This window comes from Vigna unguiculata, chromosome 7 (assembly GCF_037176805.1).
Source record: "Vigna unguiculata cultivar grain cowpea cultivar isolate G323 ecotype 2 chromosome 7, ASM3717680v1, whole genome shotgun sequence".
Classification (NCBI taxonomy): Eukaryota; Viridiplantae; Streptophyta; class Magnoliopsida; order Fabales; family Fabaceae; genus Vigna; species Vigna unguiculata.
This window is the reverse complement of record NC_140798.1, coordinates 37,524,007-37,551,272: the sequence shown is the minus strand read 5'-3', so window position 1 is coordinate 37,551,272 and position 27,266 is coordinate 37,524,007. Positions and strand designations below refer to the sequence as shown.

General features: G+C 34.3%; 2 protein-coding genes and 1 pseudogene across 9 annotated transcripts; 1 reads left to right on the top strand and 2 right to left on the bottom strand.

The window, feature by feature from the left end:
- Positions 1–421: 421 nt before the first annotated feature.
- Positions 422–3,427, bottom strand: LOC114191954 (65-kDa microtubule-associated protein 3-like; annotated as a pseudogene). Its single transcript, XR_014996686.1, has 8 exons — positions 3,119–3,427; positions 2,478–2,663; positions 2,039–2,283; positions 1,714–1,917; positions 1,456–1,611; positions 1,208–1,367; positions 975–1,125; positions 422–869 (listed from the first exon to the last, which is right to left on the bottom strand). The product of XR_014996686.1 is annotated as a 65-kDa microtubule-associated protein 3-like (transcript).
- A 5,864-nt stretch (positions 3,428–9,291) lies between these two features.
- Positions 9,292–20,909, top strand: LOC114191938 (Beta-glucosidase, GBA2 type family protein). 4 transcript variants are annotated; one of them, XR_014996795.1, is made up of 20 exons: positions 9,292–9,806; positions 10,410–10,520; positions 10,698–10,754; positions 10,887–10,963; positions 11,104–11,203; positions 11,878–11,951; positions 12,639–12,748; positions 12,828–12,931; positions 13,561–13,614; positions 13,729–13,784; positions 13,876–13,914; positions 16,009–16,150; positions 16,280–16,464; positions 17,248–17,315; positions 17,479–17,551; positions 18,036–18,097; positions 18,222–19,431; positions 19,812–20,008; positions 20,380–20,447; positions 20,605–20,909. XR_014996795.1 is itself a non-coding variant. In XM_085676233.1 (20 exons), the coding sequence occupies exons 1-19, from the start codon at positions 9,726–9,728 to the stop codon at positions 20,385–20,387; spliced, it is 2,808 nt and encodes a 935-aa protein (XP_085532359.1). In that variant the 5' UTR covers positions 9,292–9,725; the 3' UTR covers positions 20,388–20,430; positions 20,605–20,909. The 4 variants fall into 4 exon arrangements, 3 of the variants coding, with proteins under 3 accessions (XP_085532359.1, XP_027937194.1, XP_085532360.1); XM_085676233.1 differs by having other exon boundaries at positions 20,380–20,430; XM_028081393.2 differs by lacking the exons at positions 20,380–20,447; positions 20,605–20,909 and having other exon boundaries at positions 9,294–9,806; positions 19,812–20,323.
- Positions 20,910–20,979: 70 nt separating this feature from the next.
- On the bottom strand, positions 20,980–26,686 carry PTAC5 (plastid transcriptionally active 5). Of its 4 annotated transcripts, none has more exons than XM_028081397.2 (8): positions 26,154–26,679; positions 24,569–24,714; positions 24,134–24,229; positions 23,812–23,940; positions 23,017–23,254; positions 22,011–22,048; positions 21,785–21,911; positions 20,980–21,625 (listed from the first exon to the last, which is right to left on the bottom strand). In XM_028081397.2, the coding sequence occupies exons 1-7, from the start codon at positions 26,629–26,631 to the stop codon at positions 21,816–21,818; spliced, it is 1,221 nt and encodes a 406-aa protein (XP_027937198.1). In that variant the 5' UTR covers positions 26,632–26,679; the 3' UTR covers positions 20,980–21,625; positions 21,785–21,815. The 4 variants fall into 4 exon arrangements, with proteins under 4 accessions (XP_027937198.1, XP_027937197.1, XP_027937199.1 ...); XM_028081396.2 differs by having other exon boundaries at positions 20,980–21,617; positions 26,154–26,678; XM_028081398.2 differs by lacking the exons at positions 20,980–21,625; positions 21,785–21,911 and having other exon boundaries at positions 22,031–22,288; positions 26,154–26,686.
- Positions 26,687–27,266: the final 580 nt, after the last annotated feature.

The following is a 27,266-nucleotide window of genomic DNA, read 5'->3' as shown; positions in this document are numbered from 1 at the left end:
TAGAGGGGGTTTCACTGCGAGTCCCTTTAACCACATTGGTACACTCCCCACCCAACAGAATAATTCGAGTACCCATTCTCATACCGTGATTCTTCATAACGAGACACGCTTATCTAGAACTCTTATCAAGAGGACTTTCGATACAGGGACATTGTACTCGTCTGAGCAAGTCACCAAGATTATCCATCGTCTTTGATACCACTTTTAAATCTATAGAGAGGGTTTCATTGGGGTCCCTTCCACCACATTTGGGTCGGACACAGTCTTCTTTCTGGACGAGTGGAGAAGACACGTTTTGTTTTGCTAGAGAAAAGTTAAAGGTGGGTGTTGATCTTGCCGTTGCAGAAAAAATAGGGATATCAGAGAACATAGAAAGGGAAAGCCACAAAAGAGAAGAAGAATATGAAAAGAAAACATAATATGAATTTAATAATAGTTATTTTATTTAATAAATTTGTTTTGATTTCACAGATTCCAAAGAATTCTCTTCGGCTGTCACATTCTCATCATATCAACTTCTTTCTCAATATAATTATTTTATTTAAAGAAACTAGCGCTCATTACTCCATAATTGCTTATGGAACTCGCAAGTAATATCTTCACATCCAAATTGGCACCTTTGATGACACTCCATGAAAACTTTGGTCTGACTCACACTACACTACAATTTAATACGTAGTCCGCTATAATATTATGCCAGTTCGTGATTCAGTTTGATGTTGCATAAATTAAGCCATAACGTGACAAATAAGACAATCATGACAAATATGATTGTGTACCTAGAATTTTGTTCACCAAGGCACGAGCTTTCTCACAGCTCGCTTGAGAGTAAGATGAGCACCTCTCCCAGCATTGTACCGATTATCATCCTGGAGGATAAACAAAACAAAATACATAGTTAAATTGTCAAATGTAGCTATGAATAAAAAATGGGTCAAAATTGGCAATGTTGAAGCAGGTTACAAATTACTAACCCTGTTGTATTCCTCAAGCCAAGACTCTTCATTGCATGCTGCCAACCATTTCTCAACCCTTTCAAGTATCTCTTTTCGGCTAAAAGCTTCTTCTTTGACTTGGGCAACCCGAAGTTCAATTTGTTCGAGCACACAAGCAGGGTCCACAGAACTTGCACAAAAAAGGAAGAGGCATACTTGAAAGTTCGCAGAGAAAATAATTGCACTCAACTTGGTAGAAAGTAGAAAGTTACCAGATTCTATGGCGTCAACAGCATATTCCACTGCATTATCTATTTCTGGAATCAAACGAGTCTTTCGACAAATCTCCTCCAGCTCTATTCTCTTCTTTAATACAAGCTCTTTCATCTTGCTTGATTTCAACTTTTCTAACCTAGCTACTTCCGTCTCAACCTGGATGACATTATTACTTTTCAACGAATTTTGAACCATAAAAATAAAGAAATACAATCCTATCATACTCAAGCAACTTGTAACTCACCAAATTGATGAACTCCACAGACAAGGTGTTTGGTTCAGTTATTTCATGTTCTGAAGCGGCCATATTACATGTAACATTCTGAAACATCTATTGCTCTTCAACAGGGGTGTCCATTAAGTTCCGGAGCTCCAACATTGTAGTAGCAAGATCTTGGAGCTACGAAACCCTAAGTTATTACAAATATAACCAGAGGGGAAAAAAACAAAATTCACAAAATACTAAATAAAAATGGCAATTAATTTCTAACTCAATCTTTACCTTCTGCAATTTAACCTCCCGCAAGTTCTTCTATAGCAACCGCTAATTGTTGAATGGTGTCATTACTTACACTCTTAGGTCTTCTAATTCCAATAAACTAGGATGAATTCCGTTAATTGTCTGCTTGAAGTCCAAACCAAGCACTGAACATAGAGAATTTAATGTATACAGGTACTCCTCCTGGACTTGCTTTAAGCGACTACTCTGCATGAGTATAAGATACGAGTACGATTACAGATGGCAAAAAGGAAGGATGAAAAGGTGATGATATGAGTTGAGCCAATGAAAAAGTTCAAAAAAACTGAAGTATGAGCAGATAATTGACCTTCTCAATCTGAAGTGCATGTAGCTACCTATGCAATTCTTCAAGTTTTCTCACGGATAAATCAGTTTCATCTATGACAGCGGGATATACTCTCTAGGACCATGTATTTCAATTGAAATGCTTTGAATCTGCTCTTGAACTTCTATGAATTGATTTCTACGCTCAGATTTCCTTTTTTGCATCTCCTCCAACTGCGGAAGAATTCTTGCATGCTCGTCCTTGAGGCTACCAACATTTTGATCAGTCTAGAAAAAAAAAAAAAAAGAGATAGTGTACAAACGAATTAGCAGTCTAACTGGAAAACAAATTATCTTGACAAAAAAATAATCAAGCTTTTTCCAAATAGGGATGCAGTTTTTTTCCACCCCATTCGAGTAACACACAGACACGCCTTAAAACCAACAGCAAACAAATTATAGTAATTCTTAAAATATCTAACCTGACGAATACGCAATGGTCTCTCTCCCATTGATGAACAAATGGATGCAAGTTCTGCCTCACAATCAGTGATTGCCTGCCTTAGATCGATTACCTTCCTTCTGTATACTTCTAGACACTCTTGTTCAAGCTCAAACAACATTCTATCTCTGTCAGATTCAGACTCCCCAACTTCATCCCATATTATCTAAAAGAGAGATGAGGCAAACAATGAAAATTTTTCACACCCTTACAGAAATTCTAGGACAGTGGTAATCTTGAACAACACAATAATTTCCCACATCCAACTTGCTTAATTTTTTTTCTTTTATTTTTCCTATAAAATAACATGATATGAACTAATCTGGTATACAGTTCTTTCGATGTTAATTATCTCGTTCTCAGACAATTGGAATTTCGCATTGATAATATTTGTAACAAAAGTTTGCATTATAAAAGTTTATGCAAATTACCTAGGTTAAACTTCACTTCCGATTAAAGAACAACTCAAACTTCTAAGAAAGTTCATCTAACTTTTGTCCAAAACTAAAACCCAAAACCTACTTCATTGCAGAACCAGATACGCGCTTATTAAATTCTCAAGAAGCTTAAAGATTCACAACGCAACGCATCTTTAAGAGAGAAACAGAGGAAAAGAATGACCTCGGGAAGAGAGGCACGATCGATGCCGTTGGCGAGTGGCGACCCAATTCCCGATTTGGAACTGGCGGAACCGTACGAACTCCGGCGACCGGAGAAGGCGGAGTTGTCGCCGTTGGCAGTGATGCCGGTACCGTACTCACGGAGAATTTCGTCGTCGTCGTCATGAACATCGAGCGTGATCTTGTTGAGGTTTTCCTTGAAATTGGCAATGGTGCCCCCACACGATTCAAAATCCCAAACTATCCCCCGAAAATTGCAGTGACGAATGAAAAAGAATTTATAAAGATGCAATTGAATTTTTCTAGTTCTTCATTTATGGATTTGGGGGAAATGAGAGAGACCGAATCTGTGAAAGTAGGCACCGGAATGTACAATTGCTGGTAGATCTCAGATAGGGGAAGAAGAACTCCTAATTCTCATAATTTTATTTTTTTAGGAAAGTTATTTACTCTGATACTTTATTTTAGGCCACGTTTTGTTTTAGTATAATTACTCATTTGGTATCCCAACTTTTTCGTTAAGTTCATCTTCGTAGCCAAATTTTTGGTTTGTTTAATTTAGCACCTCAATATTCGAAAAAGATTCAATTTTTAAGTTGGAGTTAACACTCATACAGGACACGTGTCAAACCATGAAATTTTTAATTTTTTTTCAATTTCTTTTTCAAAAAAAATATTTTTCTTTTTAAATTTAAAACCTACCACGTGTCAGTTTATCATCGTACCACGTGACAATTTACAATCATGACATGTGGCAGTGTAATAGCTGTTTTCAATTTAGTACCCAATTTAAATTTTAAAGGTTCAATTTAGTACCCATTTTTTAAAATGATCCAATTTCGTCCTCTTCCATTTGAGACCAAATTAGTAAATAAGCAATAAGCTTAATTACAACCTATATATACATGTTACAATAACTTTTTCTAATATATACATAAAATCATTTCACCTAAATACTTAAATTATTTTATTTTTTACATTTTAACCTTTGTAATTTTTTATACATGAAATTTTTTACACTTGTAAAAAATAAAATAATTTGAATATTTAGGTGTAGTGATTTGATGTATAAATTCAAAATAATTATTTTAACATGTTTATATAAGTTATAATTAAGCTTATTTACTAATTTGGTCTCAAATGGAAGAGAACAAAATTGAATCATTTTAAAAAAATTGGGTACTAAATTGAACAAAAATTTAAATTAGGATAGTAAATTGAAAACAACTATTACACTGTCATATGTCATGATTGTAAGCTACCATGTGGCACGATGATAAACTGACACGTGGCAGTTTTTAAATTTTTTGAAAAAAAATTAAAAAAAAAATAAAAATTTCATGGCTTGACACGTGTCCTATACGGACACTGTGTTAACTCCAACTTAACGGAGATGACCAAATTGAATCTCTTTAGAAAATTTGGGTACTAAATTGAACATATCAAAAGTTTGGATATCAAATTGAACTTAACGAAAAAGTTGGGGTATCAAATCAGTAATTATACATTTTTTTTTACATCACCGCAATGTACATGTTTTACTTTTACCTTCTCCCTGCTATCTAGTTTTAATATATTTTAAATATTAATGATATTATATTAATAATGAATGATATCGTAAATGTTATTAAGTTAATAAATAAAATAAAATTATATTTATAAAAAATAAAGTGAAATATATAGAGAAAATATGAAAAAATAATTATTGATGAATAGAAAAAAAAAATAAGTAAATAGTTTTATTAAAATTTGTAAAAATAACCATTAATTTTTATAAATTTAACAAATAATTACATTGTAAAGAATAAAGTTGGAATTATGAAATGTGAACACAAAAGAGGAATCCTCTTTATATAAAGCAATAAAGCAAAAAAATATTGATAAATAAATTTTAAAAATTGTAAGAAGGAATTTATTTAAATTTTTACTGTCACAACTTTCTTCATTTATATCGACATATTTATTTATTTAAGACCTTGTAGTCTTCATTAGGAAGTCCACGAGCAAAATAAATTTCTATTGAGCAGCACCACCAACCACGGCTATTAAAAAGAAGAAAATAACAGAATATAACAATTTTAAAAAGTATAAATATTTTACCTTTTAATTTTAAAATTCGTTACCTAGAGCGTACTTAATAAGTTAAATTAAAGATTCTAAACTATTTTTATCTCTATATCTCAGTTTAGATCTCATTTGAGTGAAACAGAAATTGCGAAGTTCTATTAGAATAACACTTCATTAGTTTAAAAATTTAAGTACTATTTTTCTTTATGAATTATGTTGTTGGTAAGGATTATTGATAATTTAATTTATATAGAGAAATAAAAAAATTACAGGAGGAATTAATTTCAATACCACTTAAAGTAATGATTTGTTGATATTAGTTTAAATTATATATTACCTATAATAAATAAGTTTCATAAAATATTTGTTACGATAGTTATCCACGTTGAATTGGAGGGTCTGATTCGGGAATTAATTCCATTGGATCCAAATTTTCCAAAAAATTGAATTGGGATTTAATCATTGATTGACTAAAAAAACATGTTTTTCTAGCTATAACTGTTTATTTTAAAGAGATCAGTAATTGTCAAGAGAATTTATTGTTAAGATTTATTTGTATGAAACATCTCATTATTGACAAATATATTTTTATCATTAATATTTACCAGTTATTTCAACAACTAACTTTAGTTTTTTCTTTTTTTTTTTTAACTTTTAATCACTTTTGCAATTTTATTAAACATAGCCTAATAACATAAATTAGACTAAAAAAGAGTTTATATGCTCACCCAATATTGGCTTTTTTTTTTGTAGTTTAGGGTCTATTGAAACTTGAATTTTTAAAAATGGATCCATCAATTTTTTTTTTGCCAAAGTAGGTCAAGTTGTCAAGAAGGTAACAACATCAGAGGCAATATTTTTATCTCCCTTACCGATTTCTTTTTCTTTTTTTAAATGTGATGTAGTTATGTAGTGCACCGGTTTGTTTGAAACGAAAAAGTGAAGTCGTCCTCACACATGAGGACTTCACTTTTTCAATTTTTTTTTTCGTAATAAATAAATTTTGATTATTTTTTAGGATTTAGAAGAATAATAAGTAAAAAAATATTAATAGAATAGAAATAACCATTACATTAATATATTTTAACATTAATTAATAATTAAAATACAACATTTAAGTTAGTAGAAAATCATCCATGTCCTCCAGTTTCACATGGAGGTCGTCTTCTGGGTCTGGTTGGTCGTGTTGGTGGTTGTTCTTAGTGTGGTTCATTGTGATCTTCATCTTCATGTTGATGACTTTGAGAAAATTGGGGATGGTGAATCGTTGTTTGGGAAGTTTGAGAAGGCATTGGCGGAGGATGGAATGGCATTGATGAAGAAGATCCTGGATAATAGGCGAATGGTGGTGTCATGGTTGAAGTGTCAAACATTTGTGATGGACCAGCACCATAACATGACTGATGCGGGAAGAAACCGTACGAGGAAGGGACATGTTGGAATTGGGTGTTTGATGGGTTGCCAAACTGAGGGTATGGATGTCCAAACATTTTACTGTGACCCATACACGATTGCCCAAAAAATTGTTGGGGATGGTTCTTGTGACATATCATACTGTAAAATAAATAGCAAGGTCATTCTCATGAATAAGTACGCATGATAAAGAGATGTACGACATTGTAGTAAAACTGACCTCATCATCGGAAGATTCCGTATTTGGAGATATATAGCGGATAATGTGGTTTATATACCATTGCAGGTAGGGTGTTTCATCACGCAAATGGTCGTTTCCACTAAATGATGTACCTTGAATGAGCCGATTTTGTTGATCATTCCAAATTGCAATCTAACGGTGATGATGTGCCACCCAATCTCTTTCATTTCTCCCCCTCAAGTCATCCCTGTGGACTTGATCGAGGTTAATCGGGTCAGGCGGGATGTTCTGTCTTAAACCAAATTGACGCATGACCCTATCCGCCTGATGGAATTCGACTGTCGCGAAGCAAATTATAGGAACTGTTGCTCTAGCCACTATAGGGATGTCAACCACAATCAACCAACGAACTTCGTTTTGAATATAAGGCCTTCACAAGAACTAAAAAAATTTGTAGACATTAGTTTCAAATTTAGAAAAATAAATGATTACGTAACTTAATTATTACCTGTCTTGTACGAATTTGATCAAATTTCAAGCGAAATTCACTAACTGATAAAGAACCATCATTTCTCCGATCTGCTTGGTTCATCCACCTAAAAAGTGTATGAATTTGAAGTAAGTTAAATTACAAGGAAAGCAACATTTGAAAGGACCGCAACATGGTTTGTTGAGAGAGGGGTTAAGGCAAACTCCATGTTACGAGTAGGCCACCAGTATCCTGAGGAAATTAATGCTATTATTAGAAAAAATCAACAACAAGTGAGAATGTGTCAAGTCTGTCGATACTCAAGAGAAAATAATGAATTTGAAGTTCAAGAGATGTTTTCTCCACATGATCACCGCCTACCAATGTCTTTTACAGTTAGATTAAATGATTGGTGGTGTGATTGTGGTCACTTTCAAGCTCTTCGATTGCCTTGTCATCACGTAATAGCTGTGTGCTCTTTCTCCCATGTAGATCTAACCTCATATATCCATCCAGTTTATAGCCTCTACAACATCAACAAAGCATATGAAATACAATTGCATCCGATTAAGAATAAAGAATATTGGTTCACTTACACCATACCAAATTTCATTCCAAACCCAAACATGCGTCGTAGGGTACGGGGAAGACCACCAACTAATAGAATCCAGAATGAAATGGATCAACCAAATCCCAACAGACGAAGTAAATGTTCATATTGTAGAAATGAAGGACATCATAGAGGAAATTGTCCTTATCGTCAGTAATTTATTGTTTTATCCAATTTTAGTTTATTTTTATTATGTAATTTTATATTATCTAATATATTTTATGAAGTTAATTTATTGTAGGAATAAAAATAATTACAAATACAATCAATATAATTTGTATATCTAACCAAATTTGAAAAAGAAATTTAAAAATTCAAAAAATATCGATAACTCTTCAGTTTAAAAGAAATAACGAAAATTGAAAAATTAAAAAATTAAAATTTTTTTTATCAAAACTGAAAAATAAAAAAATAAGCAAAACCGTTAAATTAAAAAAAAATTGAAATATTTAAAAAATAAAATAAGAAAAAAAATAACAAATAATTAAAACTGAAAAGTTGAAAAAATAAAATAAAAGTGAAGTCGTCATGTTACATGACTTCTCTATTAAATAGAAGTCGTTATTTGACGCAACGACATTAATTTAAAAAAAAAAAAAACGAAATCGACCTAGTGGAGAACGACTTCATCCCGGAAGTCGTCCTTCCAAATAACAACTTGACCTAATTTAAAAAAAATATCAACTGACCCTATTTTATAATTTTCTGGTCAAAAGGATTCTAAAATACAAAAAAACTCCGATATCACTCTCACTTAAATAATTTAATTTTATAAAGTACTCAGAATACAATTTAAATTTATGATGTTATTAAATAATATTAACTATGTTCTATTTTATTGTTTATATAAAAGACACGAAAGAATACAATTTATACATGCAAGATTTATTATAAAAATAACATTTATAATAATATATTAATACTCGTCAAAAGTTAAAATACGAGAATGATAACAAATTGTAAAATATGGTTGGCGTTCTCTCCTGGCGAAAAAAAAAAGAGCGTAACAAACAACTCCATTTGACCACTTCCGTGTGTGGATTGAAATAATCACTTTAGAGAGTGGTGCGAGTTTTTGGTGACGCCAAACGCAATTTTTCACGTTGGAACGGTGTCAAACTGCGTCAAGAACGTGTGTCCAAACAGTGTGCATATTATTTTATTTATGTAATTTAAGCAGTTAGTAAATGATAATTTATTTATACAAAAATATTTAAATAATTAAAGAAGAAAAATACGAAAAAGTATAGTCTTGGAGACCGACATCAAGGTGGACCGTTATAAAAAAAAGTGATGAAGTGAAAGAGACCCGCAAATGACAACGGTGATTTACACTTCAATCCAAACGAAAGTTGTTCACCACCAAATACATATACACACTTTTACTTTACGAACACAAATTTTCAATCATAATTATTATGAGAGAGAAAAATAAAAAACAATTAAAGAGTGGCCACCAGAACAGAAGCCTGTTATTTTTCCATTCAAACTTTTTTTTGTTCTCTCTCTTCCTCCCCACTAGCGATCCGAGTTAGATTTTAAGGAGCGAGTCGCGGACTCGGCTGCACAAGCGGCGTTTCCTCCTCTGGCCACGCATCATTCGCTCTGTTGCGCTGCGCTTAAATCCGAAACGAATCTGCTGAAACAATCACGTGATATTCGATAATTAGTTTTTTTCCGATCAATCACGAGATATTCGATCTCATTCGTAACTGTTTCACTCCAACTTCAAGCACTCACACACGCTCTTTTCTTTTTCTTTTTATCTGCGCTTTGTGAGCGCGATCTTGGAGAACTAAGCGTGCGTTTGTTTCTTTTTCTCGTTTGATCTCTCTCGTTGTTCCGAGAGAGTTGTGTGTTGTGAAAGCATGGTTAGCGGCAACATTTTTCATTGTAGAAAGAATTCGTGGCCTACGGAGGAGTATATCAGTAAATCTACTCTGCAGCTGGTATATAATTTTTTTCTTTGTTATTTTTGGAATATCGGATTCTTATGAAGTTTATTGACATGACAGCGATTTGCTTTTGTTGATAATTCAATTCAGTTTGGAAATTCGATGACGTATTTTTTTGTTGTCTTTATTAAGTTGCTCTCCGACTTTGGTGAATCAGCGTTCTGCCTTCTGATGGCGCCGCGCTTTTGTGATATCTGAAAAACTTGTGTTTGCCTGTGACTTTAATTTTAAAGTCTGAATGTTTGTGTTTTCTTGGCGGAAAACACGAACGATCTACTCGTTGCAGTTAGCCGAAGGAAGGAAATTAAAAGAATGCTATTCCTTAGCTGGTCGAAATGGTTGCGAATTTGTTTTTTTTGTTGATTACTGAATTCATTTGAAAATTTGGTGTTGTTTTTATTTATTTATTAAGTTTCTCTTTGTTGTTTTTGTGAATTGGCGTCCTGGTTTCGTGATGATGCTTTATCTGGAAATTTGACTTTAGCGTGTGATTTTTCTTAATAGTAGTTGATTACACGGTGCTACGTTCACATGTCATTGATATTGATAGTTGATTTTATTTAAATGTAATCCGTGTCCCTGACATGGTTTTTGCAGTTTGATTATGATAGTTCTGCTCCCCCTGAGCAAGCTTGGAGAAGGAGATTGAACAGCCATGCCAATCTTCTTAAAGAATTTAGAGTAACTTTTATGGAAGCCATAAAAATGGCAAGTGTTTTTCCTCTCTCCCTCTCTCTTTCCCAAAACTACAACTAATAACGTGGACTCATTGGTTTAGTGCACGGAATTCCTTTGCATATTCTTATTTATGTATAGATGGTTTTATTAGTATTTTGCATCTCGCTCTATCTCACCTGATTGTCTATTGTGTTTTAAAATTCCCAGGTTCGATTAGGGATACGTATTTGGTCATATGTTAGGGAAGAGGCTTCTCATGGGAGGGTAAATTTCAAATTCTATGTTCTTTGGGTCATTCATTGATGTTTAATTTTGTGTGGTGGGTACATTATACATTATACGAGTAGGTTGAAACTTACGATTCCAAACTTTTTTTTGTTTGTCTGATTTCTGCAGAAAGCACCTATTGATCCTTTCACCCGCGAGAGTTGCAAGCCATCTGCATCTCAAGGAGTTCCACTTGGTGGGATGGGGTATGATTTGTTCCAATTGAAAGCTACCAACTAATAATCCTGAATACCATTATTTACAAGCGGGTTTATCCATTTGGCCTTTAGAACAAACAAATTTCTTTCTTCTTGTATTGATTTGAACGTCATTTATTCCTAAACAGGAGTGGCAGCATATCAAGAGGGTTTAGAGGCGAGTTCCGACAATGGCAAATTATTCCTAGCTTATGTGAAGCGTCACCAGTTATGGCCAATCAGTTCTCTGTAAGTCTTCCTGTTCTTCTGCTTATTATTGATGTGCTATATTCTTCTCTAATTGTATGGCATCAATTTGTGGATTTATTTCCCTGACTGTCACTTATGTGCTCAGCATGTACCTTTCTTGAAATGAATTATTTAAAATTATATTGCATTCCCTTAACAGAATAAGGATAATAGGTGGAATGTATATTAAAATATAAATACAAGATTTTTGGAGTGGAATGGTTAGTTAGTCACTGAGTTGGTCAGTGAGGTTGGTAGACAGTTATATTGAGGGTTGGAGGTAGATATACTGAAGTTGTTTAGGATCACAAATTAATGTTTCTGTGCAATCAAATGGATTTTGGAGTCAAGGTGCTTTTGTGCAAAAGGAAATTTAGTTAATCAATATGATTGGTGTTTTGTATTTGAGCTTTTTAATTCTATCAGTATCAATTGCTCTCTACTTGATGAGATAGACCCCTAGTTTTGTCTAGACAAGAGAAAAAAAAGTTATGAACATGGTTTGTAGTTTCACTAGTTGTTACTTTGTATGAATTTTAGTTCAAAGGTAATGTTAGAGCCTTCTAGTAAAACATCTGGCTTTCCCTTTTAACCAGAATGATCTTTATTGTTTGTGACCATTCTGAACTGTGGTTTATAATACATATTATATGGTTTATTTACTCATGTTGCAGATTTTTATAAGTAGAGAGGGAGGAAACAAAAATTTTTCATCAGTTTTGGCTCCTGGCCAGCATGAAGGTTTAGGGTAAGGTGGCATGTGTGGAAGTTTGTAAAACAATGTTTCATGACTATGAGTGTTGCAAACATATTTAGCATTTTTATAAATTCATTTTTTTGTTACAATTTGCTTGTATTTATATCTTAACTATCTAGTAATAAGAGAATACTAATCAGTGATAATAGAAAATACCATTGGTACCGTTAAACCCAATCAGTCCCTACATATAAATATAACTATCTGATGTTTACTTGGATGATAATGATTTGATAAGTTAATACCCATTATTTGACCGTCTGAGGTTTCACAGGTGTCCTATTATTGTCTTGCTGACCTTTTTATTGCTTACATGAACTTATGTATGTAAAAAAACTAGTTTTGCAGAATATTTCCATCTTCATTTTTTAGAAAAGCTTCTGATGATGAAAATAATTGATAGGGTTAGCACAATATATGTTTGGTTTCTAACTATTACATAGAGGCATAACACAATATTCTACCAAGCTTTGACTAATATACTTCTAACTGCTACCCATTTAGCACTCTAGAGTAGATTGACAACATCAACCCAGTTGCAAAAATATTACTCTTCCGATCTTGCAATTAGTTTGATTTGAATTTTGGATTCTGCTTAACATTTGTTTTTTTGGGTGCTTTTCATGTATCTCTAGATACACATACATGTACTCAAATTCATCTTTATTTGTTTTCCAGATCTAGTAAGAAACCTGATGATCAGGGCATATCATCATGGGGATGGAATCTAAATGGGCAGCACTCAACCTACCATGCTTTGTTTCCAAGAGCTTGGACAGTTTATGATGGTATGGTCATTTATATTAATTGGTTCTTTGTTAAATGTGTATGATCCTTTTTAATTAATTACTACTTTCTTATTCTCAGGTGAGCCAGACCCAGAACTAAAAATATCTTGTCGGCAGATATCCCCATTCATACCACATAATTATAGAGAAAGCAGTCTACCTGCTGCTGTTTTTGTTTATACGGTGTGTAATTTTATTATTGTTACTTAAATTTGTATGTAAGAGAATGAAAGGGTCAGTTTCCTTGCACTATTGTTTGAGATTTTTTGTTTTCCTTTTAATTGACATATTGTATTATATACTAAATACAAACTAGTTGCTGCACTTTAGCTTCTTAGAGAAAAAGTTTTAGTTGCATTTTTCTTAGTTTACATTAGTGTAAAATCTACTATTGTGTCCCCTTGTATGAAATGGCATTTCACCTGTTTATGTTTGGTCCTCTCATGAAAAATTGGATTAGATGCATTGTATAAGGCTGTTTGATTGTTGCAAATTACCTTCACTTTGACTTTGACTCTTTTCATCCCTTAAGATGTTTGAGAAGTCCTTTTTCCATATGAGCTGTTGAATTGGGCGATGTTCCACCCTGGTAAATCCTTTTGGATGCCAATTTCCCTCTGGTTATTTGAGCTATCATGCTTAACGGAGTTCCATTAAGCAAAGTGGGTGAAGAACTTAATATTCCATACATTTTCCGTATTGTATATTATTTTAATATTATCATATGTATCCATGTTTAATTTCTGTATTATGAGGTGTGAAGTAATATATATTCTCAGGTTTATTAAAAATTTTACTTGTTTGTTTTGTAGTTGGTGAACACAGGAAAGGAAAGAGCTAAAGTCAGCCTTTTATTTACTTGGGCGGTAAGATTTTATTTTCCTGAAATGTTGTCTTCACTTGTCACAAAAATATGTTTGGGTAGGGGTTACAGAGATTGGGCCATTGAAAAAATAACCATCAATATTAATCTTCTGCAGAATTCCATTGGTGGAAGCTCACACCTGTCTGGAGATCATGTGAATGAACCATTCCAGTAAGTTTTTTCTTTAATCGCGATATGTGTTCTTCAAAATAGAGTAGGCCTTAAACAATATTTTAACTCCTTTTTCATTTTTCATTTATAGAGCTGAAGATGGAGTCTCCGGTGTACTTCTATATCACAAGCAAGTTATCAAACCTTATAGATATATTTGACGGTTGGTTTGATTTCTCTTTATTGTTTACATGGGAGTGGTTGATAAGGCAATGACATAAAGTTTCTGAATAGTCTAAAGGTGCTCTAGCTTATATTTATAAACAATCTCTTTTAAACAGTTTAATGAGCCTGTTGTTCAACATATTTCCTACAAACTGCTTTACCATTATCAATCATCTTAAGGGTCATATGAGCTTGTTAATCCTTCCGTATTACCAATTGATTTTTTCCCAACATTGTAAAACTTACAAAAATAATTTTCCCATCTCTCTTGATTATCTTGATCCATTGACCAAATTCTTCATCTTTATACATGTTAATATCTTAAGTAATCCAAATCTCTTGATCAAATTTTTCTATTTTTTTAAGCTTTTAAATTTCCCATTTTCCCCTCGAGATCTCAGTAAAACTCCTCTAAAGTTTTGGACTGTTCATCACCCCAAATTTTCTGTTTCAATTTTTAGCTTTCTGATACGTTATTCAATATTGCATCATTATTGGATCGAAGCAAGGCTTTAAACACACTTTTATTTCTTGAACGCTTCCATCACCAAGTTCTTTCTCTATGTTCCCAATTTTTCAATCTTCCCAATTTTCTAAGACATTCGATCTCAAATGATGTTGTTTGCCCTTCCGTCGTGATTCTCAACTACGTTTCTCCCACAGTTTCTTCTTCCAAAGAAATATTCATACCCTATGAGCTTCTGCTCTTAGATTTGTAACTTGTATGGTTGTGTTTATGGTTTTTAAAATGAATATTAAGGATCAAGGCCCTACATTATGCAGTGAAACTAACAATGACAATCTGAGACTCACCTTGCATAACCCGCAACCTGCACGGGCCAACAACAGGTTGGCCCACATAACCCACATTACTTAAACTTTTAAAATCCAACAACAACACATTGTGTGTGTTTCTTGCTCATTTGTGTTTTTTCTCCAATCCATCCCACTCATTTGCATTTATAAAATTTATTATTTCTATTAATTTAATTAAATAAAAATAGTTATTAAAATTCTTATGTGGACTGTGGGTCAAACATTATGTGGGATGGGCTGACCGCATTGCCATCTTTATCGAAACTCTCTTCAGGAATCACCTTGTAATTCTTGCAAGCTTTTTTATTGTATCAGAGCTCCATGCAGCGAAGAAATTTCTGCGGTGTCTAGTACCATGCCTTTTCTGCAACCCATTTATTTTCTTAAAGACAGATGATACTTGAAAAATGTGTCCATTAGCCCATGATCAACACAACTATCAAAACCAAAATGTGCTGAAATCAGCAACATATGAAAAGAAGAAAAATTGGCCACTTCCACTTACCCCAAAATCCTCGGATACTCAGCTTGAATTCTATAGACCCTTGCTTATATGATTCCCTTGTCATAAGGTGCTCTTTAAAGTTGACATTCTTTTCTTGATTCTTATTGGTCCTTTTTCCGTTAAAGGTTCTTTTTTTTTTTCTTTTTGGAGACCTATTCTAAATCTTCGTGCTCTTTTCTTATAAAATCTTCTTGTAAAAAGGAGGTGTATTGGGTGAGTCTCCCGTGGAAAATGGCAACAATTGCGCTTTCTTGAGTATTATTCCAAGTATAGAGTTCTGGTTATTACTTTTTTATAGAAAAAAAACCTCATTATAAAATATATGGAGAAAGTACAACAGCGGGAACTGTGCTGGTGAGGTGAGTTAACTGCTTACCTCCAAATTAGATGAAAATGAAAACACTATTCTGAAATAGATTATTTTTACTTTGGTCTATCATTCTGGTTTGGGATTTTTCCATGAACTTGTAAAAATGAACTAAGAAAATTTAATTGTTTATTGCTACCAATTTCCATTAATTTGAAATAATATTTTTTCATTGACAGTACTTGATTTCTACAATTAAGTTTACAATTTCACTATTCTGGTTTGACATATTTGCATGCACGTAGGTATAAGTAACATGTTTGTGTGGGTCGGTATGTATGTAATTGTAAATTGTAATTAGGGTCTCTTCTCCTAAACTTCTCTGTAAATGAGGATTTTGGTGTATATATTAAGGCCGTTCCAATATACAGGACAGCAAAAGGAAATCCTCCTGTTACTTTTTCCATAGCTGCATGTGAAACGCAGAATGTTAGTGTTTCTGTTTTGCCGAGTTTTGGGCTGTCTGAAGGAAGTAGCATAACCGCAAAAGGCATGTGGAGTAAAATGGTGAAGGTACTGGTTACCCCTCTTTTTGGGGATTTCTAAATGATATTTATAGTTTTCCACAAGGTTCTTCCAAATATTTTTGGTATGGAAAGTATGTAGAATTGGTTCTAATTGAAATTATTATATCTTTTTAAGGATGGTCAATTTGACCAGGAGAATTTCAATTCTGGTCCTAGCATGCCCTCATCACTTGGAGAGACACTATGTGCTGCTGTTGCAGCTACAGCTTGGGTTGAACCCCATGGAAAGTGCACCGTTGCATTCAGTCTTGCATGGTCATCTCCAAAAGTAAAGTTCGTGAAAGGTTGCACTTTCAACAGGTAATCAATGTTACGATAGAATATTAGGTAGTTAATATTTATCCTTGACCAAGGTCTCTATATATTAAATAATAGTTGTATGCTTGCACCTGCCTGTACGAGTGAGGTTGTTCATGATATGATTTAACTAGCTTCAACTTTGTTACATGAGCTGCATTTTAGATTTAGAAAAATTTGAATGATACTTTTAGTTATTGGTAAATCAGATCTGCCTTTGAGTAGCTAAGCTTAGATGAAGATTTTTTAAATCTCTCTCACTCGGTTCCAACAGAATCTTGTGATTTAAACAGGTGGTGGATACTAAATTGGGCAAACCAATTTCTCATATAATTAATTAGGGAGGCCATTTTGCTTTAAAAGCTACGCTTTTCAATTGTCTGCTGTTTTCTTTTAATGGTATATCAAATTCTTGGTTTACTTTAGAGGCATATATGTATGGTAAAATTGACCATTGTATCTCTTGATATTGTATTCTTATTTTTTTCTTCTATGAAGGTATTCTTGCTTGCCTGCTCTTAATTATTATTACAAATGACTATCTTGATTTGTTATCTTGTATTACATGATCCCATTGAAATGTGATTATCCTAAATAAAGTTTTACTTAGGCTCCAAATGAATAGTGTCACTCCTGCTTTATCTGTGACAGCATAAACTTTTTAATTCTTATTTTTTTTTGGAAGAGATTGTGCCTGTTGTTGCCAAACATGCAGCCTACGTACAACCCAATATCTTTTGTATAATTATATTTTATTGTTAAATTTGCTTGATTCTTTTACCGCAGGAGATATACAAAATTTTATGGGACTTCTGAGAAAGCGGCAGTGGACTTGGCCCATGATGCTTTGACAAGTATGTTGTATGGTTTGATTATTGATATTCTTCAGGCCTGTGCTTTACTTGCATTGGTTGTATATAATCACATTTCAAAACAGAAAAAATATACAAATGTTTCTGATTGATGGTTCCATCTGTGACATATAAAAACCTTATTAGATTTTTGAATTCTAAACAGATTACAGCCGGTGGGAAGAAGAGATTGAGAAATGGCAGAATCCTATTCTCAAGGACGAGACACTACCAGAATGGTAATTCTCAAATTTAACTTCTATAATATTTTAATCATGAAGTATCACTGAATTTTTTGTTTCTTTGCTTGTTATGGGTCAATTCCAGATTATTATTATTTTACGATCAAATGTAGGAAGCTTTTATAGTCTTGGTGTCCACTAAATTAGCCCGAGCAAAACTTGGGTTTTTTCAGTTGATGTTTGGCAGCTTACTTTTGTGCAAGGTTTTAGACTTAAAAAACTTCACTTTGTTCTAGAAATTAGTTTCCTTTGTTCAAAGGTTGGGTTTATGGGACCTTAAGTCAGAGGTATTCAGTCACAATTTCATCTAGTAAAACGTAGTGTTACTTCTGTTTTCAAGTAAAGACTGATTGATCATGTATGCTCTTGTGTAATCTCTTTTGTCTTCCTCTACCTTGACTTGTGAAGCTGTCCTATCTTTTTGTGGCTTATATTGTTCCAGGAGAAGATATATTATTGTATTTGTTATTTATTTTTACAGGTACAAATTTACATTATTTAATGAACTCTACTTTCTTGTTGCCGGAGGAACAATTTGGATTGGTATGTATATTAGCACATTGTACTGTGGTTTTATTTTTTATTAATGTTTGGGTTTTTCATTGGAGATGCCTATTGTCATTTAATTCTTAATAAGATCTTTAAAACTGCTTAATCTTTCTGCCAGACTCTCCTTTGCTATCTTCAAGTATGCGGAATGGCCAAGATCGAGCAAGGGAGTTGGAAAATGCAGTTGTCAAAGGAACTGAAGATAAAATAAATGGCAGAAAAAGGACGGTTGTGGACCGCACAACAGATAGTACCTATGAATCTACCGCTACTACAGGAAATAATTGTGTGGATGAAAATCTATATGGACATGATAATGATGATGATGTTGGAAGGTTCTTGTACTTGGAAGGGGTGGAGTATATCATGTGGTGCACGTATGACGTGCACTTCTACGCATCATTTGCTCTTCTTGAGCTCTTTCCTAGGATTGAATTAAATATACAGCGTGACTTTGCTAGAGCTGTCTTGTGTGAAGATGGAAGAAGAGTAAAGTTTCTGGCAGAGGGAAACTGGGGAATTCGCAAGGTTTATGGGGCAGTGCCACATGATCTGGGGACACACGATCCGTGGAATGAAATGAATGCCTATAACATCCATGATACTAGCAAGTGGAAGGACCTGAACCCAAAATTTGTTCTTCAGGTGTATCGAGATTTTTCTGCAACAGGTGATTTGCAGTTTGGAATTGATGTGTGGCCTGCTGTCCGGGCTGCAATGGAGTACATGGACCAATTTGACAGAGATGGCGATGGTCTTATTGAGAATGATGGCTTCCCTGATCAAACGTATGATACATGGACAGTCCATGGTGTGAGCACATACTGCGGATGTCTTTGGCTTGCTGCTCTACAAGCTGCCGCAGCAATGGCCCTTGAACTGGGAGACAGAGATTTTGCAGAAATCTGCAAAAGGAAGTTTTTGAAGGCTAAGCCAGCATTTGAAGAAAAACTGTGGAATGGTTCATATTTTAACTACGACAGTGGATCAAGTAGTAACAGTAAATCCATTCAAGCAGATCAATTGGCTGGGCAATGGTATACTGCATCCTCAGGGCTTCCCTCCCTTTTTGAGGATTCCAAAATAAAAAGTGCTCTCCGGAAGGTTTATGATTTCAATGTAATGAAAGTTAAAGGAGGTAGGATGGGTGCTGTAAATGGCATGCATCCCAACGGTAAGGTTGATGATACCTGTATGCAGTCTCGTGAAGTATGGACAGGTGTGACCTATGGTGTTGCTGCCACAATGATACTTGCTGGAATGGAAGAAGAGGCTTTCACAACAGCCGAGGGAATATTTCTAGCGGGCTGGTCAGAAGATGGATATGGGTAAAACTTCTTATGCCCATAATTTTTTTTATAACCTGCATCCTCTCTTTTCGTGTCTATGAAGTAAGGATAGGATTTTCTGATGCGTAAATAAAAATAAAGAAATGTATTTTATCACTAAAAGTACATCAAATTGAGAAGTGTACTTCGTGCGTATTTTACTTGTATGATCTATATACGTTAATATTAACTTACAAATTAGTGTTCACTCCGGACACAGGAGAGTATCAATTGTTCTATGATAATTATTTTATTTCTTGATAAAAATCACATATTCCGTAAGTTATTTAGATGTTTAAATGTGGCAGATCTAAATTGTGTGCATCGATTATTTCTCCATTAGAAAATTCATTCATTCATTCCCCTTTATCCCATGTCAGGTACTGGTTTCAGACTCCGGAGGCATGGACAATGGATGGGCACTACCGGTCCCTCATGTACATGAGACCCCTGGCTATTTGGGGCATGCAATATGCCATGAATCGGCCCAAGGCAATTCTTGAGCCCCCTAAAATCAATATCATGGACAGAATCCACTTGTCTCCTGTTATTGGCGGATTCTCTCATAATGAAACAGGTGTGAGAAAGATTGCAACAAAAGCAAGATGTTTTAGCAATTCTGTGTTTAATTGTGCTTGCTGATCTACAACATGTAAGAACATAATTTTTGTATAGGTAACTGTCACACAATTCCTACCCAACCCTCTCCTAGAGAAGCTGTAATAATGGCGGTCAAGGCCTGAGGGTAATATTTTAGAAATAAGCAGAGTTCGTTGTAACTTAGCCCATTAGTTTAGGCAACGCAAGTCACACTTCATTGTAACTGTTGTACTGTACATTATCATTTATTTGATCCCTCAAGATATAATTTACCACAGTCCAATTTCTAAAATGTTTTTCTTAAATCATTGTCATCAATAATGTTAAATATATGGTTATGGTTTACAGGAGGATAAATATATGCTGCGGGATGTTATACGCATACACAATTGCTTTATGGTAAGCCGCAATTGAAGGTGGTGACTAACCCGATACAATTTTTTAAATTTTATAAATGAAAATACGATTCTTGTATTTGACAATTAAAATAATATCAACTTTCAGCTAAATACAGCATTAGTGATATTGTTGAAAATTGCATTTTACTAATATTACTTACCGCATTCTTCTCAGTTCGATGGCTAACTCAGGACTGACTACACTTCGATTTTCAATATCTTGCAATTGAATGTATGCATTTAAAGAGCTTGTTCCTCCTACCCATCCTCAATTGCCTTTCGTCAAATATCAGACAGCTATCAACTCTCAATTGGTCGGCTCAAGCTCGTGCCTCTTCGGTGGTCTGTCAGGACCTTCTAGCTGATGCTTATATTTTTCTTCCTTCCTGACTTTTATTTCACATTTATAAAAATTAAATAAGTGCACTTCAATGGGAATATCCTACACAATTTGGCAGTGAAGTGGTAGACATTCTTTGATATGTTTCTTTTTAATATTTTAAAAAATGGGGTGTTGAAAACTGCATTAAGAAATAGTGTTGTCGACCAATCAAACAAAACATCCACCAACTGTTGGTCTTTGGTGGCACATTGGGAAATTATCATTAACTGGCTTAGTAAAAAGAATACTTTGTTCGGCACTTGGACAATAATTACTATTAACCACATTCACGGCTACTCTGCTAACCAGGATTTAATTCCGACAATTTTATTCACCGATCATCCAAAGCTCAGCAATCTCAAGTTGCTCAAACAAAAACATGAATGAAGATATATTTAGTACCAAGTATTTGATTGAGCTCAATCCAACAACGCCTTTATTTCGAGTTCACTTGAAGGATTTTAGGGAACTGCTCACACTTTGAGCAACCTTTGCTACAAGATCCTGTGCAGCCCTCCATTTGCCATTGTCGTCAGCGATTTATATTTTTTGACTTACGATAACAGAATTGAAAGATGACCGTCTGCCTCCGAAGCATCTTGGAATTATCACAGCGTTACATATTTTGTGATGTAACAGAAAATTTGAAATGGACGTAGTTCGGACAAGGGGATAATGTATGTCCGAATATACTCAGATATGACATCATTTATTTTGAAGGATTAAAAGCACTTGTTCCGTTCAACCTATGTTGTAATTTGCGGGGCTTTTCTAGAGTTTCACGCAGTTCTGAAAGTTCCAAATCCCTGGAAATCTCGATAACATCAAGTTCATATTTATCAGTTCTGTTTTAACAGTTGAACAAACGTTCATAATAAGATTTGTTTTGGACTACGAAACAGTCAAAAACAAAAAATAATAAATAAATGACAGGTAAGCAAAATTGTGATACTTTGGCTATTGATGAATATACCTGTGTAACGATGAAGAAATGTATGTTATTCCTATACCATAGCTTTCCCTCCACATAAATCACATATGGTATACCCTCGACCATCACAATATGGGCATTTTGTGCCCTCATCCACCCATTCCAAAAACTGCGTTCAAGAATTCATTGATAAGTTCAAGATCATGTGCAACATGGGTAAAAACAGCCACAAAAGTAAATTTTCTTAAAATGCTTGTGTATTTCTTACTTGAGGTTCAATATTTGGCTCGCCAGATCCATCACACTCTGCAATTAAAGAAATGGAAGTTGGCTGGAGATTTCCAATGTTGATCATAAATAATGCATCTAGGAAACCATTATTATACAGTCAACATCAATATATCAGAGACGACTATTATGTTTGCCCTTAGAATGGTCATTACAAGAGACGTCAACGAGAGATTAAACCATTCCAACTCTGACTGCTCCATTGGGGCTATTGGGCCATGCCTGCTATCATGATTACTGCTATCACAATTGTAATTCCTAAATTCATTTGATAGCAATGACCATGTTAGTTTGAAGTCTAAGACTGTAGAAATTATCGTCTGTTTTACTCAAGTAGAGTAGAGATAATTTTGCACAAGTCAAAGTGCCTAGTAGGCTGTGTTCAATTAACTCGCACAAATAGGGATTTGGAAAAAGCATCCCCAACAAGCTCAATATATAGAGAAAATGAACAGTTTCACCAAAACCTAAATGGTGGATAGACCATGTTTGGAAAGTCCACGAAGAAATCCTGCAGGAGGAATCTGATTTAGACAAAAGAACACCTAGGAAAACAAAGATTGTCCAACAAAGGAAACAGTAGAATTTAAGGCATCAAAAGGAACCAATCATTGAGATAGATGATGATATAATGATAGAGCCCTTATTGTCGTTCAAAATGTCAATGCTCTGATGGTTTCGTTTTTATCCAATGATCCTTCTAAAGACGACCATATTGATAGCAGCAAAAATATGCATGACACTGCTCCTAAGTCATTGATTCCTCATATAGAAGGAAATGGGTACATGAGACAATTGAGGTTTGTACATTATGAGGATTTGGGAAAATTATATTCTTGAAAATACATAATACCTGCTTTGGTTCTTGGAGGATGTATAAAATTAAAAGTGAATTTACAATGAGATTTGAGTTCCAGAACAAAGATCAATTAACCAACTACTGGATAATGGTCGTTTAATTGAAATACAAGGGATAAGTTACATACCTGTACACAACAAGCGACCTTCCCCACGACATTGAAGGCATTTTGTCGTTGCATTCTTGTTTTTGCTCCTATCAACTCCCTCACTTGCAATAAGTCTTGATGGCTCTTCCCACCGATTCTCTCCAAGGAGAAAAACTCCTCGCTCGGGGACTTCTGTTCCCTTATCACTTTTCACAACATTTTGCTGAACCTCTGAAATATCTGTCACTGAAGGAACTGCAGCTCCATTTTCACCTTCCTATATAATTCACATTTGGACTATGATGCAAATTCAAGTATTTAACAGTTTAAATATTCTGTGTCTGTTGTTTAGACATAAAATAGTAGAATAATTCCTAGGCCTCCATCCATAAGCTTAAACTTATGGGAGATGTCGTCCTTGCTAGTTGTCAAGTAGTGAATACATCAATGCTCTCTTTCAAAAACCAAAACTTCACTAAGAACATAATAAAATAATCAAAAATTATGCTTTCAATCAAATAAAAAGAAATATATATTCAGATTTCCCGTACACAAACTATCATGTTTAGTTAAGACCAAGGAGTCAAGTGATTTTAGCCAAAAGCACATGGGACTAACGGTGTGTTTGAATTTACATGAGTCAAGGTAAAGCTAATATGAGTAACTTTCACGTTTTTTGTTAATTTTGATATTATTTTTTGTTGGAGCATGCATAATTGATGGAAATTTAGACTTAAGACAACATATTAGAGATAAAGTCTCAAACATTGGGACAGATTATTGGGCTCAGCAATAAGGAAGGAACAAGAAGTGCATCTGATATAAGCAGCATACCTTTGGTAAAACAGAAGTAGATTGTTTATCTTCAGTCATGCTGCCTGCATCCTTTTTCCTTATCTCCAAATAAAGCCTTTCAAGAAGTTCAGCAGTCATAATACCATCCTCGGGGACACCTAATGCAGCCTTTCAAACAAACATCTCACAACCATCAAAATCTCAAAAACAAAATTGTTCAGGCATAGCACAATATGGAGAGCACTACATATATACAGCACTCAAATTTTCAGTTTATATTCAAAATTAATCCAAGACAAAATGCTCCCCTCTTTGCATCAAAAAGCTTCATAAACTATATATAATGCAGAACAACACTAACTTGCCAAGTCTTCACTGCACGCTCTGTTCCACTTGAGAAGCTTGAGTAACCCATGTCTTCCTCGCCCGAGTAAAACCCCAAGTTCAGCAACGCTTCCTGTTATTTCAAATTTCAACACATCAAGTAAGATTTCACATTGCACAAATCCAATAAATCAACTCTCATAGAAGTGGATAACTAAAATTGTGATTGGATATAAACTTCTCCTGTCACTTGTAGGAGAGGTAAGAAAATAAAATGAATTAAATTTCCATTATAACTTAAAATCAGCTTATATACTTTAAGCTTAGCCATAAGCTGATTTTAAATCATAAGAGATGTTTAATTCTTTTTTCTGTCTTATTTACTTAAGAAAATTTATGCAAACAGAACCTATATATTATTTGGAAACATTAAAAAACAGAATTATCAAGAGTAGGAAAATGGAAGATCAACCTGCATTTGTCGAACCTCTTCTCCTTCAGAACCTTTCCGCAAAAGGCTCATCTTTTCAACTGTAACAGACTCCTCAACCACCACAACCTCCTTCTCCCTTTCTATGACCTCTTCAAATCGCTTCTCCTCTTCAATTTGCTTCTCCTCTGTTGTAGATCATTCAATTAGTGTTGTGTAGGTAAAACCAACCAGAGAAGTTGCACAATACAAGGCTAGGTTGGGTGCAAAGGGGTGGTTTTTGCAAAACATTGTTTGGATTGTTATGAAGTGTTTGCACCTATGGTAAGAACTGAAACTATCAAACTAGTGGTTACATAAAGTTATTACATCAACTCTATGTAAAATTAGCCTTTCAAAATGGGTCACTAGAGGAGAACATTTATATGAATCAATCTCCTGGTTTTGAAGGGACGGGACATGAAGAAAAGATATATAAATTGAAAACGGCTTTATATGGGATAAAACAAGCACCTCGGGTCAGGGATAAAAATATTGCTTCTTTTTCCAGCTGGATTTCACCAAGAGTAGAACAAAATATCTTATGTGAGAGCTATTTATAAGTGATTTAATGATAGTTTGCCTTTATGTAGATGATCTACAATTACTGGCAGCAATGCAGTACAGAAAGACAAGTTTAAAAGAAGAGCTATGTTAGAGTCTGAGATGAGAGATCAAAGATTGCTATCTTATTTTTGGGAATGGAATTTGTCTCCTCTAGTGATGGAGTTTTCATACATAAAAAAGAGGTATGCAATTGAAATATTGAAAATATTCCAAATGCTGGATTGTAATTTTGTCCAAACACCTGTTGATTATGGTATGTATGAAGTTAGAGAAGGAAGGAAGTGGCAATGTAGTCGATGCAGCCTTGTATAAAATATTGTTGACTTATTGAGATTTTTATGCAGTAACTTAACATAGCTTATGGAGTTAATAAGTAGATTTGCTGTTCATCCAATGCTTTCTCATTTGCTTGTAGTTAATAGAATATTGACATATGTGAAGTGCACTTTGAAATATGGTTTGTTTTCAAAAACATGACGAAAATATTTCTAATGAAGTATTTTGCTACCGTGATTCAGACCGGTGTGATGATAAAAGAGACAGAAAAAGTACAGTACGGCGGTATGTGTTTATGGCGTGTGGCGCGGCACCTAGTTCATGTTATAAGAAGGAGGCAGTGGTGGCATTGTCTTCAAGTGAGGCTGAACATTGCAACCTCAACGGGAACTTGTTTAGTCTTGTTGCTTGAAAACTTCATGTCAGAAATTAAGATTAGAAAAAAATAAAAATAAAAACTATGAAGATGCTAGTAGACAACAATAAGTGAGCTATATACAGCAGTACTAATGACCAAGTAGCTAATATTTTAACAAAGCGGCTGACAGATTCAAGCTGAGTAGAGAAATGATAAGAGTGCAATAAATTGCTAATCTGAATTAAGGGGAAAAGCTGTTAGTAATTCAGTTTGCGTTGTGTTAGTTACGTAATTAGTGACTGTAACTATCTGCTTGTAATAGAACTGTAAATAGCAACGATGCATTGTGACACATGTGTGTGAGAAATAAAAGTTCAGATTCAATACCAATGTTACTTGTTCTCTTTCCCTGTTCTTCTCCGTTTTTGTGAGTGTGTCTTATAACATCCTCCATCTTCCGAATACTCGAACCGCTCTCGAGAACCATATTCTTGTCCTTCAGCACCTGCAAGAGCAACGTGACATTCGCGACGGCGTCGGAGACGGAAGCCGGAGTGGACACTTCCCGCGTGGATAGGCGACGCTCCATCTCCTGGATTTGGAGCTTGAGGTCGGAGATCTCGCGGAGGAGTTGATCGCGTTCGCGAGCCCAGCGCTGCTCCTCGCGGAGCCAACGCTGTTCGTCGCGGAGCCATCGTTGCTCTTCGCGGAGCCAACGCTGCTCCTCGCGGTCGGAGAGGGAGCAGTGGGAGACTAGGGAATTGAATTTATAGGAGATGGAGTAGGGTTTGGGAAGAGAAATTAGGGTTTTGGTGAGAGTGAGGGTGAAAGTGGGAGTTGCAGTGACAGAGAGAAGAGTTGGCATAGTGGTATTTGGATGATGGAGGCCATTGAAGGATGTGTTGGTTATGAATATTTGTTCTTCTAACTAATATTGTCTTATCTTCTATCAGAAGATTCAAGCCAGACATTTGTAAAACTAAATAAAGTTTATATATAATGTTGTAGTCCCTCCTGGCGGGAAACTAATTAATCATTCTACTTTTGTTAATTAGCCCTGTCGTAAACACTCATTAATCCTAACCTAATATGTTCTCTTAAATAATGTATTTATTTTAACCCAAATTTTTTGTTACCTTCAAAGATATTAAAATTATCACATTATTTAAAAGTTGTATGCAAAATGGTCTGTGAACATATTTTCTCTAAATTTACTTAAACTTTATTTTTTAAAATATATTAAATACAAAAAAAAAGCATGCCATAAATGTTAGTGCCAAAATATTAATGTTTTACTACGTTTAATTCAATTTTATTTTAATTGAAAGAAGGTAAATAATTTAGTAGAGTCTTTAATTTTGTTTTAGTTAAAACTTTATCCATTCAAAGAGTGAGTGAGCGTTACATCTTAGAAAATAAATATATAGATGATAACCATACATAATATAAATTTTAATATTATATTAAATTTTAGTTTAATTTAAGCTCAAATAATCATTT

Excerpts from the sequence above, each read along its gene's own strand:
- PTAC5 (XM_028081397.2), bottom strand. The coding sequence starts at position 26,631 with ATGCCAACTCTTCTCTCTGTCACTGCAACTCCCACTTTCACCCTCACT. Across the intron at positions 22,049-23,016 it reads AGGTCGCTTGTTGTGTACAG|AGTGTGATGGATCTGGCGAG; the intron begins GTATGTAACTTA and ends CTTTAATTGCAG. Across the intron at positions 21,912-22,010 it reads AGCCAAATATTGAACCTCAA|TTTTTGGAATGGGTGGATGA; the intron begins GTAAGAAATACA and ends TCTTGAACGCAG.
- LOC114191938 (XM_028081393.2), top strand. The coding sequence starts at position 9,726 with ATGGTTAGCGGCAACATTTTTCATTGTAGAAAGAATTCGTGGCCTACG. Across the intron at positions 12,932-13,560 it reads CTGCTGTTTTTGTTTATACG|TTGGTGAACACAGGAAAGGA; the intron begins GTGTGTAATTTT and ends TTTGTTTTGTAG. Across the intron at positions 13,615-13,728 it reads GCCTTTTATTTACTTGGGCG|AATTCCATTGGTGGAAGCTC; the intron begins GTAAGATTTTAT and ends AATCTTCTGCAG.